The sequence below is a fragment of the Euprymna scolopes genome, chromosome 43 (genome assembly GCF_053919585.1).
Source record: "Euprymna scolopes isolate OS-2025 chromosome 43, ASM5391958v1, whole genome shotgun sequence".
Classification (NCBI taxonomy): domain Eukaryota; kingdom Metazoa; phylum Mollusca; class Cephalopoda; order Sepiida; family Sepiolidae; genus Euprymna; species Euprymna scolopes.
The window spans coordinates 34,963,833-34,984,142 of NC_136524.1; the positions used below are offsets into that span (position 1 = coordinate 34,963,833).

Genomic DNA, 20,310 nt, shown 5'->3' on the forward strand with positions numbered 1-20,310 from the left:
GAGATATTTGGCTCAGTACAACCAGCCTTGGGGAATGTTTTTGGTCCCTTATCCTTAAGACGGTAGTTCCAGGTTCGAGGAAGAACTGATGGAACTTTCTTTTGAACAGTTTGGCCCGATGATCATCGGGGTCGATTTGTGGGCATCTTGGTTGAGAAGATTGAAGAGCATGTACGATCTTAGCTAGGGTCTCATCCTTTTGTTGTTCGGCTGCGATGTCCAAGTGGTGACAGATTTCTTCGGCAGGGATGATGGCATTGGTGTGGTAGGAGAAGAATGCATCACTGATACGTTTGTGTGTGAATGTTTTGCGGTGTATGTGTGTGTTGGGAACGAGCCGTAGGCTGTTTATGTCACCAACGCACCATGATGGGATGTAAATGTGTAGGTTGGAGTCGTTTAGCGTGAACATTTTCCTTGCCGGGTCGGGGTTGCTCGGAGCCTTGGTTTTCTTCTTTCCGCAACCTCTGCTGAGCATATCAGCCCATATATTGAACTCGCCCTCCAAATACTCTAGGACGAACTTATAACACGGTATCTCCTCCTGCCATCTGCGTATTTTTGCATTATTAAATTCCCGTTGGTCCAGGTATGTGGTTGATCTGTGGTCTGTGAAAACAATGAAGGGGCGGCTGCGTAGAAAATAGTTGAATTTCAGTATTGCTCACTTCACGGCATACGCTTCATGTTCCGTTGTGGACCAATTCTGTTCAGTGGGGCTGAATGTATGAGATGCGACTGTGACAATGTTCTTCCTCCCGTTGTTATTCTCCTGCATTAAAATTGCCCCACATGCAACCGCTGGCATCTGTAGTCAGTGTGAATGGTTTGGAGAAGTCAGGAAACAAGAGGATAACCGGTCCTTGTCTTCTAAAAGCCCTGTCAGCATTCTCTGTCCAGTGGAATGGCCTGGCTTTGTTGAGTTCGTGTATGAGGGCCATGAGCTTCGAGAACATGTTCGATTTAACTTGTCTGTGTAGGCGTGTCTCGAGAAATAATCTGATCCATGCCAGACGGCCGATGAGACTTTGGAGTTCTTTCCTCGTAGTTGGGGACTTCATTTCTCTAATGGCCTGAATGTATCCTGGGTCAGCTTTGAACCCCTCACTGGTTATCATACAGCGAAGAAATTTGGCCTCGGGTGTGAGGAATGAACATTTCTCTGGGTTCAGCTTGAGTCCGAATTTCCGGAGGGCGGTGAACAGCTGTTCGAGCGCGAGGATGTAGTCGTCGAATGTCTTGGCGTGCACCAAGTTGTCCTCAATATAGGTCGAGATATTGTCACGTGACGAGACTGTATCCAAGGCCTCTGCTACACAATGAAAAAAGATTTGTCTAGCTGAGGTAAGGCCAAATGCTAGGCATGTGTATTGGTAGCAGCGGTCTTTCCTGGTGAATGCTGTTTTATGCCTATCCTGCTCGTCAATTTCGATCTGCCAGTATCCGCTGCGTAGATCAAGGGAGGCAAAGTACCTATTGCCTTTGCCGATTTTGTTAAATAGGTGATCGATCCTGGGTATTGGGTAGGGGTCCAGGTTGACTAGCACCTTGTTTAGTGTCCTCTTGAAGTTGGCAACAATGCGAATTGACCCATTCTTTTTGCGGACGGCAAATACCGGGCTGTTGAAGCCCTTGGGGTCACAACAGGTTTCTATGACGCCCTCGTCCGCCATGTGACTGATCTCGGAGTCAACCTCCGCTTCCAGGGCTTAAGCGATCAGGTGCAGTTTTTGACTGTGTGACTGGCCGTTGGTCGGTATTCGGACAGGTCGGATGAATGTGCCCTTGTCATTCTTTTTGGTACCGATGATATCGGCATACCGGATCAATAGGCTAGCAGTGGCATCTAATTCGTCACGGTTTGGATGGTCCAGCAGCAAAAGACCTGTGTTGACTTTTAGCCATACCAGCTTTTCCTCCAGGCTGCGGGGTTCAGGATGTGATCCGACAGCTGAGTGAGCCCGCACGCTTCCAAAGTAGGTGTTGTAGGTGGAGATGTGGGTTGGTAACAGTGGGTGTATGAGTTGTACCACCCCGGGTGGGTGTGCGACTGAACTCCACCATTGCTTGTCTGTTGTTGATAGCATATGAACTAAGCGTATCATGGCCTAGCACATTCTGGCCAATTAGGATTGGTGTCATATGGGCTGTTACTAGCGTGGCAACGCCTCTGAATGCAGGAGAATTCCGGTCACCAATTGCTATGTCGCAGGTGAGTTCTCCGAGGACAGTGACATTGCCGCTGATGCCTCTTATTTGGGAGTTTGAATGGGTTACGTACTTCTTGGCCCCGTCTGGTATTTGTGATATTGGTATGATGCAGGTCGAACATCTGGAGTTGTATCTGAAGCAGTGGCCTTTGAGGTATCTCTGGCACATGGGGGAACTGTTCGGTTGTTGATGAGCCTCCCGATTCTGTTGCCGGAGTGGGTTGATTTGTTCGCTAGTGCTTGTACGGTTCGAGTGAGGGTGTCTGTTGGGCCTGGTGTGTACGTTCGTTGGGCTTCTCTGACGAGTGGTGTTTCTGAGAGAGAAACGCAGTGTCCTGGAGAGTGGCGGAGTCGGATTTTACGCCACGATCCAGGTATCTCTGGACTTCAGATGCTATGCCCATTGCATTGTAGTGGCTGTCCATTGTTTTGACAAGGTGGGGATAGATGTTATAGTTCCTTGCCTTGACCTTTTCTCTCATAAGCATTGCACCTATGATTGAAATGAGTCCGTCGACAGATAGCTCGAAATTCTTGTCTTTCTTAAATTTTCTCTTGATGTGCACGGCCACTTCTCTAAGCGTATTCTTAAGCCGGCCTGCAAAATCCATCAGTTTTTCATCCTCTCGCCGCTCTAGGTCCCAGGCTCGGCTCAAGTGCTGAAATGTGGTCATCTGGCTGCCGTGAGTAGCCAGAAGATACTCCTTTGGGTGAAGGTAGCTGTATCCTGCTCAGTCAAGCATCTGCTGGAATATGCCTTGGTCTAATAAGTCCTTTGCTGACTTAACGAATCCGCCTTCCAGGCTGGGGTGAAATGGTAGTTCTAGTGCGACGTGAATCATATATATTTTGTTTAGTGTAGTGATAAACTGACTCGTGTCGTTCCCTGGGCGGAAGGTATTTTGCTGTCTCATGGTGTCTCGAATTGTTTGCTGATGCATGAGCAGTCTGTAATCGCCATTAGCCTGAACAGTGGTGGTTGTTATCGCCGCTGATTTCAGGGCAGCTGTCATGTTGTCTATGTTGAGTCGAATATCTCGAATCGCATCTTCAGAAGGCTGTGTGGGTCCGGTAATTAAGTTGAAAAGAAGCTGCCGTTGTTCCTTAATCAACGTGAACAGTTCAGACCATGTAAAATCAGTGTAGTTATTCGTGTTTTTCTTGCTAAATGCTCTGACACCAGTTGTTGTTGATATAACGGTATTCACAACGTAGTTCGCAGTAGTTGGTGGCGACGGCGGTGGCGCCTACTTGTTGTTGATATAATGGTGTTCACAACGTAGTTCGCAGTAGTTGGTGCCGACGGCGGTGGCGCCTACTTGTTGTTGATATAACGGTGTTCACAACGCAGTAGTTGGCGGCGACGGCAGTGGCGCCTACTTGTTGTTGATATAACGGTGTTCACAACGCAGTTCGCAGTAGTTGGTGGCAACGGCGGTGGCGCCTACTTGTTGTTGATATAACGGTGTTCACAACGTAGTTCGCAGTAGTTGGCGCCTACTTGTTGATAGAACGGTGTTCACAACGCGATTCGCAGTAGTTGGTGGCGATGGGGGCGGCGGCTACTTGTTGTTGATAGAGCAAGCGGATAGCGTGGCACATGTTAGCCTCCTCCCCTTTTGTTGAGAAGATTAACGTTTTTATAATGGTGGCACGGACGTAGTTGAAGACAAAGGGGCAAATTTTAAATTAGCTTGCATTTTGCTTTTTTTAATTGTGTTTGTTTATTGTGATTTGATGCGTTGTAGGGAATCGTCTGTTTGGTGTATGTATGCATGTGTTATATTGATTTAAAGCTGAAAAAGTAATGAATGTAATCTAGTTGGTGTTGAATTGTTGCAATGTTTTGTGTTTTACATTTTGGTTTTCTCTTTTGTTGTGCATCATTATCTGGCGGTTTTCTTGGTTGAAGTGATGTGCAAGCTATTCTATTGACGTGTGTATGTGAGAGAATGGGCTTTGAAATTGTTGTATGTATTTATTGAGTTCATTTGTATTGACTCGACGAACGTCTTTGTCTTAGCATCGCCATTATTGACTGTCGCAGCCGCTGCTGCTGCTTTCTGGATTATTCGTAAATATGAAGGGATATGTGATATAACACAATGGTGACGTCACTATTATTATATACTACTAAATGTGTACTACTGACGTTTTGCACATCGCCGTGGAGGTACCTAAGTGTTGTGTTATGCGTAAATGTTTAAAAGGACAGTGTTCTTTATTAAATTCTGGGCAACGTCAGGTTTTCCTGCTAGTTGAAGACAAAAGATCTGTCATGTTTCTGAACTTTTGAGGAGATGAGGATTGATTATTTGTATTATTTAGATTCTTCAGACTATTTTTCTTGTCTTGAATGTTATTCTCACAATGTTTCGGTTCGCAAGAGCCTGTGCCATAATGGATAAGAATCTTGGTAAAATTAAGCTCTAGTTACACTGTTCTGGAGGTTGAAGCTTCAATCGTTAATACGAGCTGTATTCAAAATACAATTGCAAATTACTTAGGAATTCTATCCAGTCTTGACTGACAGAGCAAACGCATGCTACCTCCATGAATTGAATAAAAAGTTCTGTTCAAAATTCCATTCAGATTCCCGAGTTTGACGGAAAGGTTCCCGAGTTTGACAAGATACACCTGAAAGACGGTCAGCGGTTATATCAACTGAAACATTGTGAAAATAGCAATGAAGATGGGAACAGTAGTCCAAAGAGTCCAAATAATATGCAAAAAGCCTGTCCTCAAAAAAAGGCAACTGTTAATGTCGAGCCGATCTTGCTTATGCATTGTTTAGTGACTATACTTTCTAACCTGTTGCTATTGTTATTGTCTGATCTTCAGATGGTGACCTTGGTGCACCAGCCAATGTTGTCCATGCGTTTATGAAACAGAAACATAGGATGATTTGGGAGAGAAGACAGATCGAACAAGGAACGGGAAAGGTCCTACATTGATGCTGTTATTTTAAAACGCTTTTTTTCCTTTTTTTTTATGCTAATTATCTGTAGAGAATAAAAATTTGTTTATAATTTGTGCCTTCTTTTTATATTTTGTTTTTTCTTCCTGAATGCTCACCTAGTCTAATAAAAATTCCAACAAGTTATTATGCTATCTGGAATTTCTTCCTGCTCCATGTTTCCTCAACAGTACAAATCTGTAGAACTTTAAATCGAATGTTCTTTTCTTTCTTTTTTTTTTTATGGAAATCGTTCCAGACAAGATATCAAGCCATTTGGTATAGAGAATTAAAAAAACAAAAGAATTTTTTTCCTCTTTGTCAGAAACATCACTCATAAAATATAAGAACTAAAAGAACAAAAATAAAGGAAGCGAGAGTTATGAGGCTGCCAAAAGTAAACCGAAGATCCACTTTATACTCTCCTTTAACAAATATCTTGTTCCCTAATTCCCTACCGTGGTCTTCCTCTTTTAAATCTGGTCTCTACCACAGTAGCCAATTATGCTTCAGTGGTAATATGCCTTGTTTATAAGCAAAAAAATCTTTTATTGTCACACATATTCAAAATTAGTTGTAATCTCTCTCCTTCAGCGGTAGTTCCATAATATAAAATTAGAACTGATAATAATAGGCATATAGATATAGAGACTTGACAGAGTGCAAAACCATCTTCAAAATCTAGTGGGCAAAGACCTTTTCTCCTCCTCCACATCCTCTTTCTCATAGGAGAGACATTGCAAGTCTATCTCTACCCTAACATTATTTTCATAGATTGAAGCTCAGTCGAGCACTTGCTATGTTCCTCTCCCCCTGCAGATCATTCCAGTAAAGGCTTGTCTAGCTAAAACCATTGTTAATAATTTCCCTTACTCTCTATCGACGCTTAAAACTAAACAAAAATCTATGAGAAGTGTTTCTTTTCTAGAACTGTTTATCCGCGGAGCACAATACCGTGGGGCTGCTTCCCAGCTGGCTATAGAATGGTCCTTTTCAAGTCTAATGTTAACAAGTTCTTGTTGAGCCATCCTCTTAAATGATTAAACTCTATCAAAGTTCCACTATTACTTATACTGTCTACCTGACACGCATTAAACCTCGTTCTTGACTGGCCTACAAACGGCAAAAGAAGAAACAAGAGAGAAAAAAAAATACCATTCCAAGATCAAAAACTAGCCAACAATAAGTTTTAGAGGGATAGATTCCAATCCATGAGCAAAGTTTCATTCCTATAATGTCCGTTTGGGGAACACAATACTGAGGAGCTGGTTCCTAGCTGACTATACCATGGTTGTTTTCAAGTCTAATATAAATAAGTCCAGTATTATTTTTACATTAGGTCCACCTCTACAATTTTCTTTAAAATGACGTTTTTTTTAGGTTTTCGACTATGCTGAATAAGAAAATCTCATTTAAATTTTGCAGAGACAAGTTGTTTTCGAGATATAAATACCTGTATTATGCACTGTAAATTCACTGCCGCTATGTTTGTACATGCATGCGATAAACAAATTTATTTCAACAGGGCTCTACATTGCGAGTAAAACAGTCACATTTGCGAGTGATTTTTCAAAATGGCGACTAGAAATAATGAAACGCTTATCTTTTGGCGATTGTGTTTCTTTGACCGACAATCTTCCAAAGCTCACTACTGAGTAAAAAATATCTTTTCAACTTTTTTTTTTTTTTAATAAAACGAACAAAGTTAAATTATTTAAACAATAAAAGTTTAATAGAATAATATACTTTATTTTAACGAAGGCTGTTTAAAAAAACATGTGAAGAAATTAGAATGTTTATAGCTTCAAGTATCAACATAAAATTTGTTGTATATTTATTTATTTATTTATTTTTTTTTTACAAAGGCATCACCACATTATCAAGGCCCAGAGGCCACTCAAGGATAAGGGTTAAAGAGTGTACAGTAGAAGTTGGTCAATATAGTAATCATTAGTAATGAAAATTTGGTAAATTTAATAACTTATATGGAACGGCTCATCAAGAACTTATTTACCTTAGACTTGAACACAACCATATTGTAGTCAGCCGGAAAGCAGGAAAACGGAAGACAATTCCACAGGCGTGCAGTTCTAAGAAAGAAGCTTTGTTCATGGAATCTATGTTTAGGTTTAGGCACAGATAAAGAGTGGGGGAAATTATTGATAGTGTTTACAGCTAGACGAGTGTTTCTTGTGAAAGTTTGGCGAGGGGGGACCATAGATTGAAGCTCAGTTGAACACTTTCCATGAAAATAACGATACATCAGAGACAAACTCGCAACATCTCTTCTGTGAGATAGAGGTTGTAAGGAGGAGAAAAGGACATCTCCTACGAGGCTACAAAGTCTATTTTGAACTCTATCAAGGCAGGACAAGTCCTTTCTAGCAGCTCCTGCCCAGATGTGGCAACAGTATTCCATCCTTGGACGTACCTGGCTCTTATATAGATAGAGAATAGCATCAGCAGTGAGATATCTACTGGATCGATAGAAAGATCCCACCATTTTTCCAGCGGCCTTGGCAACAGATTTGATATACGTGTTCCATTTAAGATCAGGAGTAATGGTCAAGCCCAGAAGCTTGTCAAAACTTGAGGCCTCCTGAAGACGAGAGCCATTCATTTCAATTGATGACAAATGTGGATTAAAATGTTGATGATGTAAAGAGAGAAGCTTGGTTTTAGATGCATTAAAAGTAACCAGCCACTCCTTTCCCCATTGTACTACATGCTCAAGATCAGAGGAGAGAGAATTGGAGAGTACTTGCTCGTTTACTGTCTTAGATGTGGTACCATAAATGGTAGTGTCGTCAGCATAAATGTCTACAAATGATGTAAGGATATGATTTGGAAGATCATTAATGTAGATCAGGAAAAGAGTTGGGCCGAGGATGGATCCCTGAGGGACACCGGCATTAATACTGAGAGCTTCTGATTTTTGCCCCTCAACTACTACTCTTATGAACCTATCAGAAAGAAATGATTTAATAATTGAGAAGACTTTTCCAGCTATACCATAGCTAGCGATCTTATGAAGTAAACCTTTATGCCATACCCTATCAAAGGCTTTAGATATGTCAAGAGCAATTGCCCTAGAAAGATTGCCACCGTCGAGAGATTTGCTAATCCTATGCGATATAACTGTAAGGACATCTGCTGTAGATCTAGCAGAACGGAAACCATATTGAGTATCACTAAGAAGGTTATTTTTGTTGAGATGTTTGATTACTTCTGTATTTAACACAGATTCTAGCAACTTACTCATGACGCACAGGAGACTTATTGGCCTGTACTGAGAGGGGGATGAGCGATCACCTGAATTCTTAAATACAGGGCATACTGATGAGATTTTCCAGGGAGATGGGAAACTATTCTCCTTAAGACAACGTTTAAACAGTTTTGTAAGTATGGGCGTTAGTTCAGGTTGAAGTTTTTTGAGTACTATAATTGGAATACCATCAGGGCCAGTTGCTTTACTGGAATCAAGGTTTTTGATTAGCTTGGCAACATCACGTACAGATATACGTATATCACATAGCGTGTTTTCTGATACAGGAGGAAATATTGGGGGTTGGCGGTCTTGGTCGCAAAGGGTAGAATTAGCTGCAAAGTTCTTGACAAAGAGTTTGGCTTTGTCTGATGCTGACGAGATTACCTCAGGTCCATTGATAATAGTTTAATAATATTTAGAATTACACATTAAAAAAACAAAAACAAAAAAAAATACACCGAAAAATCTTTATGATGTACATACTCGTCACAGAAAGAAGATATCATATTCTAAAAATCATGTGGGTTTGGCTCGTAACTTTTCTATTTGGCTAATAAATGGAAATATTTAGTTGTCAAAGGTCAACTAAAGATAAATTGGCCGTAGCGCCCTCTTCAAAAACCTAAGTGATATCAAAAACGCCTTCAGCGACTTCATCACCACCGGAACGCAAGATTTTTATGTTACTGGCATAAGTACGCTTGTTTTGCATTGGAAAAAGTGTGTTGTTTCTGATGGTACTTATTTCAATCAATAAATTTTTGTTCAAGTTGAGATATGATCATCTGAATTTAAAAGTTAACAACAAAAGGACTTTCTTGTCAACCTGATATATTGACCGGTCAACGTCAAAAGGTGTGTTGATCAACGATTATTATGATTATTCAAGCCAAAAAGTTTTGTTAGCAAAAATATGTTTTAGAATAACCAAAATTTTTAGAATAAATATTTATTTACATTTAGTAATGTAACTTAGAAATGTTATCATAAAAATTTAGTTGACAACTTAGAAATAATGACATGTAAAAACATCAGGTGATTATTTTAGTGACGTATATTAATGAGGTCATTTAGATGGGTTTTTTTTAATCACGTGGAAATTAGTGTTCAGAGCTTGAAGGAGATGGACAGAGAGTCCAGCTGACCGGTCGAATGGCTGAAAACATCCAGGGGAGCAAGGCCTACCAAAATGTAGGAATCTAAGACCAGCCTTGCAACTTTCCAAAAGGGGAAAAAACACTCTGGAATAAAAAATTGCTGAAAATAAAACCCGAGGCTCTGTCATTCTTGGGGAAAATTTCCTTTGCAGTTTTTCTGTCAAGACAAGATCAAATAATGGACCAGATATGTTCCTGATTGGTTAGCTGTTGAAACACCAAAAAAGTGTTATTCGTCTTTTGTGTCATAAAGGTATTTATGTATATTACACTGGGCTGCGAATTTTAAAAAATAAAGCATCCGATAAGTAATTTTAAGGTAATTTGCTATGCAGAATATAAAAATCACACTCATTTTGTTCAATCAGGTCATGTTTTTGAGATACGAGGTGGTAAAAATAATTAAAAACGCCATTTAGTGCTATTTATTCCCTTTAATTTTTTTAAAAAATTCTTGACAAAAGAAATAATTTTTCTTGCATAGTTCAGAAGATAAAGAGGATATATTATAGAAAATCTAATCATGGATGAAGGGCCTTTTCAGTGACTTTCTCCTGTTGGGCAGCCATCATGCCTCATTTCAAACACCAACAGTAGTCCGCAAGAAAGTTCACATCCCACTGGCCTTGGTAGCATTCTTCTGACACACTGGTAGAAACGTTCTCCCTGTTACTGAAATCACCACAGTTCTGAGGGAAATAGTCTAAGTGGGGCCATAGAAGGTGCATTTTGACTGACATGCAAGTCCCTAATTTTTGATAGCTGTTCAAGAGCTCATTGACTTTTTTCTTGTACTCTGCACTTTGGTTATTTCCTAGAAAGTTTCTTATCACTGACTTAAGCAACCACCAAGTGGACAGCTCAGCTGCATTCAGTGCATCATCAAACATTGAGTTCATCATAAGTTCCCTTATCTGAGGCCGATCAAAGATGCCAGCCTTAAGCTTTTCCAGACTGATTTGAGGAAACTTCTGCTGAAGAAAAGTAAATACCATGCCTTCCTTGGCCATTGCCTTCACAAAGTTTTTCATCGGTCCTAGTTTGATATGTAAAGGTAGGAGTAAGACCTTGTTTGGTTCAACAAGAGACCGAGCCCGAACATTGTGTAAACCAGGTTTCAAACGTTGTCATCAGCCCAACTATCCCACAAACACAAACAACATGGATACTTTGTGTACCTACCTTGTAGTCCCAAAACCAATCAAACTACCTCAAGATCTCCACAGATCAACCAACCATAGTAATTGTAGTTCAGAGCAGACAGTAGCTGATCCATGTTGCCATGAGTTTCTTTCATTTGCATTGAATGACTGATTGGAATTGAAGAGTATTTATTTCCGTTGTAAAGGAGGACTACCTTGAAACTTCTGCTGGAAGAGTCGATGAACAGTTTCGATTCAGTTGCAACATAGTCCAGCCCCATGATTTGATTGAATCAAACTAACAATGTTGTTGCAGTAAACTAATGACGAGTCCTCCTGGATTGTGAAGAACTGTCTAAATTCTCTTTCACGCTCTTGGTACTAAAAGAATGTTGTCTCAGGTGCTAGCAAATTTTTCTCACAAAGACGAGAATCAAGAAGCTGTGCTGATTCCTTTGATAGGTTTGGATCCCATTTCAAGACATCAAGATCTGCTTGTGTTAGAGGCAATAGCCAGTCATTCTCTTCTGGCATCTAATCTCCACCCTCTACCCTGTCCAGTGCAGTATCAGATTCCGATTCAGAGCTAGATTCCATTGCAACATCTGGCTCGGAAACGGGCAGGCCTTGACCATGAGGAACTGATTGTATGGCAGACGGAACATTAGGATACTGAATACAATGCTTGTTCTTGTGGTTGACTCCTTTAAGCCTTTAAGATTAGTCATGCAGAAATAGCAGTCTGACACATGATCTTTACCCTCTCTCCAAACCATTGGAACAGCAAATGGCATACTCTTCCTTTTTTTTTATTTCTTTTTTTATTTATCACACAAGTTCTCGACATGTTTTGCAGCTAACATGGTGTGCAAATGGTTTGTCCTGGTCCCAAAGCTAAACTTCAAATTAAGCATGATATGCCTCCTTCACAAAATCAGTTATATTTGCTAGTCGACAATGAAGAATCACATTACCACATATGTAGCAGAAACTATCAGGATGATTTGTGCATTTGCATTCCGTTTTCTGTCAATCTAAGATACGTGTCCAAAATAGAAACACAAGAAGCACAGATTCTTGTAAAAAGCACAGATTCTTATAATTACAATCACATATATTGGAGATCACACTTTTCTAAACCATTTTCAGTTTCATTGTTGTCAATGCAGTTTGTCAATGTAGTCAATGCAGTTTCAGTTGTGGTTTCAGCTTCCTGAAAGTAAACAAAAACATCATTGGGTTTCAGTATCAGTTTCGGGATGCTACAGTATAATTTTTATGCAAAAAAAATAAAATAATAAAATAAGAATAGACTATACCTGCAGCCTCGTTTTCCTTATACTTAGTACTGCACAAGGCCTAAAAGTCGCACTTCTCATAGCTCAAAAACTAGACCTGATCCAAGGAAACGGATGTCATATTTAGATTCAGCGCACCAAAAAAACCTATGAATCACTTGAAAAATCTTCGACCATTAAAAAAATAAATAAATAAACGCAGGCCATTCATTATGAATTGTAATCTAAATGTACATACTAGTGATGGGACGATTCCAGAATTTTTTCCGATTCCAATGCAAATACCGATTCTGGTCTAAATTCCAGATTCTGATACAATTACCGATTCCGATTCTTTTTAAATTTCTAAATATTCAATTGGATATTTGTTTTTGTTTTTATTTATTTTTTATTTTTTTGCTTTTTGAATTGCTGTAAAATCACCCATGTTATGTCTGCATATATTTTCGCAAACATAGAATACACTTGGTAGGGAGTGGGGTGGGGGGTTGGGAGCTCGTATGTTACATGAATAGATCTTTTTAAATATTTTTCTCAAATCTTTTCGTTGTAATTGATTGAAAATAGTGAAACAACTAAAAACTTATTTCTTTTTTAAAACAAAGGCGACTTGTGCTTATTGTTAGCTGACGAAATGCTATTTGAATGTTTCCATAAACCATAGTTCCTATTTACAATGCCTCCCCCACGGGACAGAGTTAGACACCAGGGTCGTTTTTTAATGTGGAGAAAAGGAACAAAAATAAAATATGCCTCAGTCGTGAAGGATTTCTCCTCCACTGACAGAGAACAAGAAATTGAAGTGTAGCATCTGAAGAACAGATGGTATTTATTTGCTCCCCCACCGAGCAAATTAGGCACAAGGCCGATTTTTAAAGTGAGGAGTGAAGGGGAAATGGGGACCAACTCCCCGGGGAGTAGGGGAGCTGGATAGTGACAATTGGTATGAAGGGTTGCCCCTACATTGACCAAGGTCTTATATGTGGGGTCGCCCCCACATCTGGTCTTTGCTTGCAGTATCTGCCGGAACAGATGGTATTTATTTGCTCCCCCACTGAGCAAATTAGGCACAAGGCCGTTTTTAATGTGAGGTAAAAACCAGCTCCCCTAAAAGGGGTCACTCTGGTTACCAAAAATAATAATTGTCCCAGTATAGAGGGTTTCCCCTCCATTGACTGGTACAAATTATCTTAAGTGCAGTATCTGTCGGAACAGATGGTGTTTATTTGCTCCCCCACTGAGCAAATTAGGCACAAGGCCGTTTTTAATGTGAGGTAAAAACCAGCTCCCCTAAAAGGGGTCACTCTGGTTACCAAAAATAATAATTGTCCCAGTATAGAGGGTTTCCCCTCCATTGACTGGTACAAATTATCTTAAGTGCAGTATCTGTCGGAACAGATACTACACTTTGATCTTGTTTATATATTTTATTGCTTTTAAAATTTTGAAAATACAATTAAGTAAAAAACAAAAGATTTTTAAACAACAAAATTAGGCACAAGGCCCTACACTTTGATCTTGTCCCGAAGGCCAAGAGTTGTTTCCATAAACCATAGTTGATAACTGCTATGCAAAAATAAGACAGTGTAGGAACAGAAAAGTTAACATGTTAAGAAATGAGTTTCTAAATAACATGGTTACTATTGAGGAAAATATTTTTTGCCTGAGAAGTACAGAGCCTGTTCATTCTCTCTGCCAAAGAATGTTTATGTTTTTATCCTAAATTATAAATTATTGGGGTTTGTATTACTGTACACATAGATTCGAAAAAGTTGTCAAAAAACAAATATATAACAAATAAATGTTATCAAAGGCAAGATAAGTTACTTTTCTACCAAACTGGATATATTTTTCGTGTTTTTATTCAATGTAACATGTTTATTCAGCTCGAAAAGTATACAGTGTTTATCGATGTATTGGAAAATTCAAGATGGCGGCCGATTCTCTCTTTAACACGGTAAGTTTGGAAAAAGGTGTAATAAGTAATAAACTAGACAAAATACTGTTAGAAATTCGCTCAATATATGTTACCGTGACATAACTTGACATATATTCGGTGGTTTTTAATAGTATTTTGTCTAGTTTATTATTTATAACACCTTTTCTCGAACTTACCGTGTTAAAGAGAGAATCGGACGCCATCTTGAATTTTCCAATACATCGGTAAACACTGTATGCTTTTCGAGCTGAATAAACATGTTAAATTGAATAAAAACACGAAAATTATATCCAGTTTGGTAGAAAAGTAACTTATCTTGCCTTTGATAACATTTATTTGTTATATATTTGTTTTTTGACAACTTTTTCGAATCTACGTGTACAGTAATACAAACCCAATTATTGATATATTATTGGTTATTACTGCTGTTAATATGACAAAAATGTAGTAGATTGATTTGTTTTAATGCAAAAGGAAACAGATACAGAATTAATAGAAATACCACTATTACTAATAATATCAAATTTGTAGATTCACACCCTCAGATAAAAATGAAATTTTCTTTTTGTTTTAGGTGATTACTTGTTAACACCTTGACAAACTTGGCGGAAAGAAAAAAAAAACAACAACAATAACTTGAGAAATTAGACAGGCAGTTAAATTTTGTGTATAAAGTTAATGCAAAATGATCATCATTTTTAGCATATTCTAACTTTGTAGGGATGTCCACTAAATTTTTAACACTAACCCTAAGTTTGACTGGCAAGGTTGTAATTTCCCCTAAAAACGCACAGAATTTATCTCTTAGACAAAACTAATATGCTTTGGTTAACTGCTCTAAAATGCTACAACGTCTCAGAAAAGAAACCCAATATATGTTGGAGGGGTGATTTAGCTGAGGTTGTTAATTTACTACTACTACTACTACTACTACTACTACTACTACTATTACTACAGAAACAACAAAATAATAATAATATTGCTTATAAGCTCGTAGATAGTAAAAAAGAATCTATTTAATTTCTACAAAGATTCATTAAAATATAAGTTTAAATATGAAAAACAATTGGGAAAATGTTAGTAATCAATTTTTAATTTATAAAACACAATTTTAGAATCATATTTAGAAATATGCCTACATTTGGCAAATTTTCAGCCTTTCATATGGGTCTAGTCAGTGGAACATTTCTGTGACAAATAAACTACCTAAACCAAAAATCATTTTTTATTAGTAATCTTGGTTTTATAGCTTTCTACAGGATGGCCCATTTCAAAGTAGCCAGATCTAATCTAATCTTTCTCTGTTCAATTTTTTTTTTCAGATTAAGCAGCCCGCTTAAAAGTAGTGCGATCTCTCTAATCTTTCTCTTAACCCTAACCACCAAGTGACACAGCAAGACAAAATTCAATTCTTTTTCCAAGATGGCGCTACATGCCACACATCTCACAGATCACTGACACGAGTTCATTTTTTTTTTTTTTTTTTTACACAGTGATCACCACTTATCAAGGCCCGGAAGCCACTCAGGGATAAGGGTTATTGCAAGTACATTACGTTAGTGTGGAGATTTGATGAAGTGTTTACTTAAGGGGGCGGTTCATTAGGAATTTGTTAACGTTGGACTTGAAGATATCCAAGTTGTAGTCCGGTGGGAAGCAGGCAGACGGAACAGAGTTCTACAGGCGTGTAGTTCTAAGAAAGAAGCTTTTTTCATGGAATCCGCATTTTGATTTAGGCACAGATATAGAGTGGGGGAAATTTTTCACAGTGGATTCAGCTAGACGGGTGTTTTTCGTGAAAGATTGACGAGGGGGGACCAGAGATTGGAGTTCAGACGAGCACCTGCCATGGAAATAACGATAAAACAAGGATAGGCTCGCAACGTTTCTTCTGTGGGAGAGAGGTTGCAGGGTAGAGAAAAGGGCATCCCCCACTAAGTCACAAAGTCTATTTTGTACTCTGTCAAGGCAGGATAAGCTGTTTTTTGCAGCTCCTGCCCAGATATGGCAACAGTATTCCATCCTTGGACGTACTTGGCTTTTATATAGATAGAGAATTGCATCAGTAGTGAGATATCTTCTGGAGCGGTAGAAGGATCCCACCATCTTTCCAGCGACCTTGGCAATAGACTTGATTTACGTGTTCCATTTCAGATCAGGAGTAAAGGTCAAACCCAGAAGCTTGTCAAAACACGGGGCCTCTCCCAGACGAGAGCCATCCATCACAATTGATGCCAGATGGGGATCAGAGCGTTGATGATGTAAGGATAGGAGTTTGGTTTTGGATGCATTAAAGGTAACCAGCCACATCTTCCCCCACTGAACCACGCGCTCGAGATCAGAGGAGAGAGAATCAGAGAGAACTTTGTCATTTACAGCCTTTGATGTGTTGCCGTAGATGGTCGTGTCATCAGCATAGATGTCAACGAATGATTTAAGTATGTGTTTAGGGAGGTCATTGATATAGATCAGGAAGAGAGTTGGGCCTAGGATTGACCCCTGAGGGACTCCAGCATTTATATTGCAGGCTTCCGATTTTTGTCCATCTACCACTACTCTTATGAGCCTATCGGAGAGAAATGATTTAATGATTGAGAAAACATTTCCAGTTATACCGTAGCTGGAAATCTTGTGAAGTAGACCCTTATGCCATACCTTATCGAAGGCCTTTGATATGTCAAGAGCAATTGCCCTAGAAAGGAAGCCTTTGTCAAGAGATTCACTAATCCTGTGGGATATAACCGTCAGCACATCTGCGGTAGATCTTGCAGAGCGGAAACCATATTGTGTGTCACTAAGAAGGTTATTCCTGCTGAGGTGGTTGACTATTTCTCTATTTAATATGGATTCCAGCAACTTACTCATAACACACAGGAGACTTATTGGTCTGTACTGAGAGGGAGATGACTTATCACCTGAATTCTTAAATACAGGGCAAACTGATGAGGTCTTCCAGGGAGTCGGAAAGCACTTCTCCTTAAGGCAGCGCTTAAACAGTTTCGTAAGTATGGGAGCAAGTTCTGGTTGAAGCTTTTTTAACACTATAATTGGGATGCCATCAGGGCCAGTTGCTTTACTGGAATCTAGGTTCTTGATTAGCTTGGCGACCTCATGCACGGATATTTGTATGTTACCTAGCTTGTTCTGTGTTATAGGAGGAAATATGGGGAGTTGATGGCCTTCGTCGCATAGGGTAGAATTAGCTGCAAAGTTCTTTGCAAATAGTTTGGCCTTGTCTGACGCTGACGAGATGACCTCTGGTCCATTGATAATGGTTGGGATAGAACGCACACTTCTGTTCAAGATCCTATTTGTTATTTGCCAAAACTGGTGGGAACCAAGCCGCTGATCAGCTACCTTGGATTTAACAGACTGGGCATATAGCTCTCTTGCATTTTTTATTACTCTTTTACAGTGGTTGCTGGCAGTCCTGAAAGCAGCTTTAGTCTCAGTGCATCTATTACGTTGGTAGCTATAGAAAAAGTGATTTCTGTGCGCGATACCAGCAGCACATTCTGGAGAGAACCATGGCTGGCTGTTAGGTTTTTGTTGGAATTTTTTAGATGATATGAATTGGTCTATGCCTACAATTAACCATTCGGTCAGATCTGATACTATAGAGGACACTTCCTTTTTAAACATGGAGTGCAGAGGTAAATCAGATATGAATGTACGGAAGCTATCCCAGTCAGCCATAGAGCATCGGTATACAGTATGGTGGAGGGGTACGTCTGGGGGCTTCTTACATTTCGTTTTTATCTTAACTGATACGACAGAGTGGTTGGAGGATCCTAGAGGAGAATGAACGGAACATGAACATAGCTCAGGGGAAGTTGAGAGAAAAAGGTCTAGGAGGCTTGCATATTGATCGGGTGTATCGGGCACACATGTTTATGAAAGAGAAAACAAAAAGCAAAGGACCACCACGTTCCCCCGGACTTGTCATCATGTGATTTTTACCTTTGAAAGACTTTAAAACAAAAAGTTTATGCAAATAATCATCACAATCTAGACCAACTAAAGGAGAACATTACCAACGCTATCAGGAGAATCACCAGAGAAGATCTACAGGCAGTACCTGCAAACGTTGTTAAACGTTCCCAGAAATGCAAAGATGTCAATGGGGAGCACTTCCAGCACATTTTATAACGCTGCAGGTAATTTAAACAATAAAAGAATGTTCCTCCTCTGTATTACATTTTTTCTGGGCTACTTTTAAATGGGCCACCCTGTATATTCAACTCAAACAATCTTAATTAATTTTGTTTTATAATCTGTATACAGACATGTGATGGGGAGGTGGATTTGCCTTTAGGCTGAAAATGGTGGATTACTTTTGACTGCCTAAGGCGCCACAGGAATTCCTAAGTCTAAGTGTAAGTAATACAGATAGAATCAAAGAAGAATTGATGCCAAATGTTATTTCACATAAAGGTGTGAAAATTCATAAATGATTTATACTTCATTCATTTCAAAGTCAGCCTTTCCCTTGTAATATTTGCAAATGAAAGCCCAGACAAAACCCAACCAGACAAAAGCTAAGAACATAAAATAAATAGTTAAAAATATTTAAAAAAAAAAAAAGCACTTATTTTCTACTTTTGATTTAGTTATCAATAATGTTTAATAGTATTTTTTTTGACAAAAATATTTTATTGGACATTTAAAATATTTTTTTAAACATTGTAAATAAATTGCATTCTTCTAAAGTGTATCTAGCGAATTTACGTTAAGATTAAATTTTCCTTTGTTTATTTTATGAAAATAAAATACATTTATATCATATTTTTATGTTATTATATGATTTATAGATTTCAGTCTTACTAATTGTTTAAAAGCAATAAGCATTTATCTGTAGTACCAGCAACAGAAACTTAAGTTTTCAAAAAATGCAAAGAATCGTTTTTGGAATCGGAAATTAGGCTTATTATTTTCCATTCCAAATAATCGTCCCAACACTAGTACATATACACACAATGAACTCCAGCTTAGATGATCACAAAGCTAAACGGTCATAGATGAGCATACATATATACGCATGTCATACAGATAACTGTAAATTACAGTTATATATATATATATATATATATATATATATATATATACACACACTCGCATACAATCATGCACTAGAGGATAATAGAAACTCATAAATATATACACGATTTACATAGCCCCCACCCACACACACACACACCTTATACAGACGGCCACATTACAATAGTACCATGTTTGTCTAATCTGAAACATTCTTACCTTCATCATAAGTAATTTTTTTTTTTTTTTTTTTTTTACAAAGGAGTCACCACTTATCAAGGCCCGGAGGCCACTCAAGGATAAGGTTTGATGAGTGTACGGTAGTCAATGGGATAATATCGTAGTAACCGTCAGTAGAGAAAATATGATAAATTGGATTGCTTAACGGTATGGTTCATCAAGAATTTGTTTATGTTGGACTTGAAGACAACCATATTGTCATCAGCTGGAAAGCGGGCAAATGGAAGAGAGTTCCGCAGGCATGCAGTTCTAAGAAAGAATCTTTGTTCATGGAATCCACATTTAGGTTTAGGCACGGGTAAAGAGTGGAGGAAACTATTAACAGTGGTTTCAGTGTTTTTCATGAAAGTTTAGAAGGGAGGGAGACCATAGATTGGAGCTCAGACGAACACTTGCCATGAAAATAACGATAGAGCAAAGACAGGCTTGCAAGTCTCTTCTACGGGAAAGAGATTGCAGGGAAGAGAAAAGGGCATCCTCTACTTGGCTATAAAGTCTATTTTGAACTCTATCAGGGCAGGATAAGATGCTTCTAGCAACTTCTGTCCAGATGTGGCAACCTTACTCCATCCGAGGATGTACTTATGCAGGTAGAGAATTGCATCAGCAATGAGATATCTACTGGAGTGGTAGAACGATCCCACCATTTTTCCAGCGACCTTGACAATGGATTTGATGCATATGTCCCATTTCAGATCAGAAGTAAAGGTCAGACCCTGAAGTTTGCCAAAACCTGGAGCCTCCCCAAGATGAGAGCCATTCATTTCAGCTGATGCTAGACGGGGATCAGAGCATTAATGATAGAAAGATAGAAGCTTGGTTTTAGATGCATTAAAATTAACCAGCCACCTCTTTCCCCATTGCACCATGTGCTCAAGATCAGAGGAGCAAGAATCATAGAGATCTTGGCCATTCACAGCCTTTGAAGTGTTGCCATGGTAGTGTCATCAGTGTAAATGTCTACAAATGATCTTAGGACGTGATTTGAGAGATCATTGATGCAGATCAGGAACAGAGTTGAGCCCTGGATGCTCCTCTGAAAGATACTAGCATTAATATTGTG

General features: G+C 39.0%; 1 protein-coding gene across 3 annotated transcripts in view; it reads left to right on the forward strand.

Annotated features, from left to right (window-relative positions):
* Positions 1 to 20,310, forward strand: part of LOC145268280 (NADH dehydrogenase [ubiquinone] 1 beta subcomplex subunit 10-like) — a 92,253-nt gene that overhangs the window by 16,957 nt on the left and 54,986 nt on the right. Inside the window, exon 4 of one of the 3 annotated variants that reach the window (XM_080123677.1) lies at positions 5,052 to 5,243. The exons of the other annotated variants lie outside the window; for them this stretch is intronic. Within the exon in view, the coding sequence (XP_079979803.1) occupies positions 5,052 to 5,164 (113 nt within the window). The 3' untranslated portion in view covers positions 5,165 to 5,243. Of the gene's footprint in view, positions 1 to 5,051; positions 5,244 to 20,310 lie in introns of those variants that run through there. 3 annotated transcript variants of the gene reach the window in all.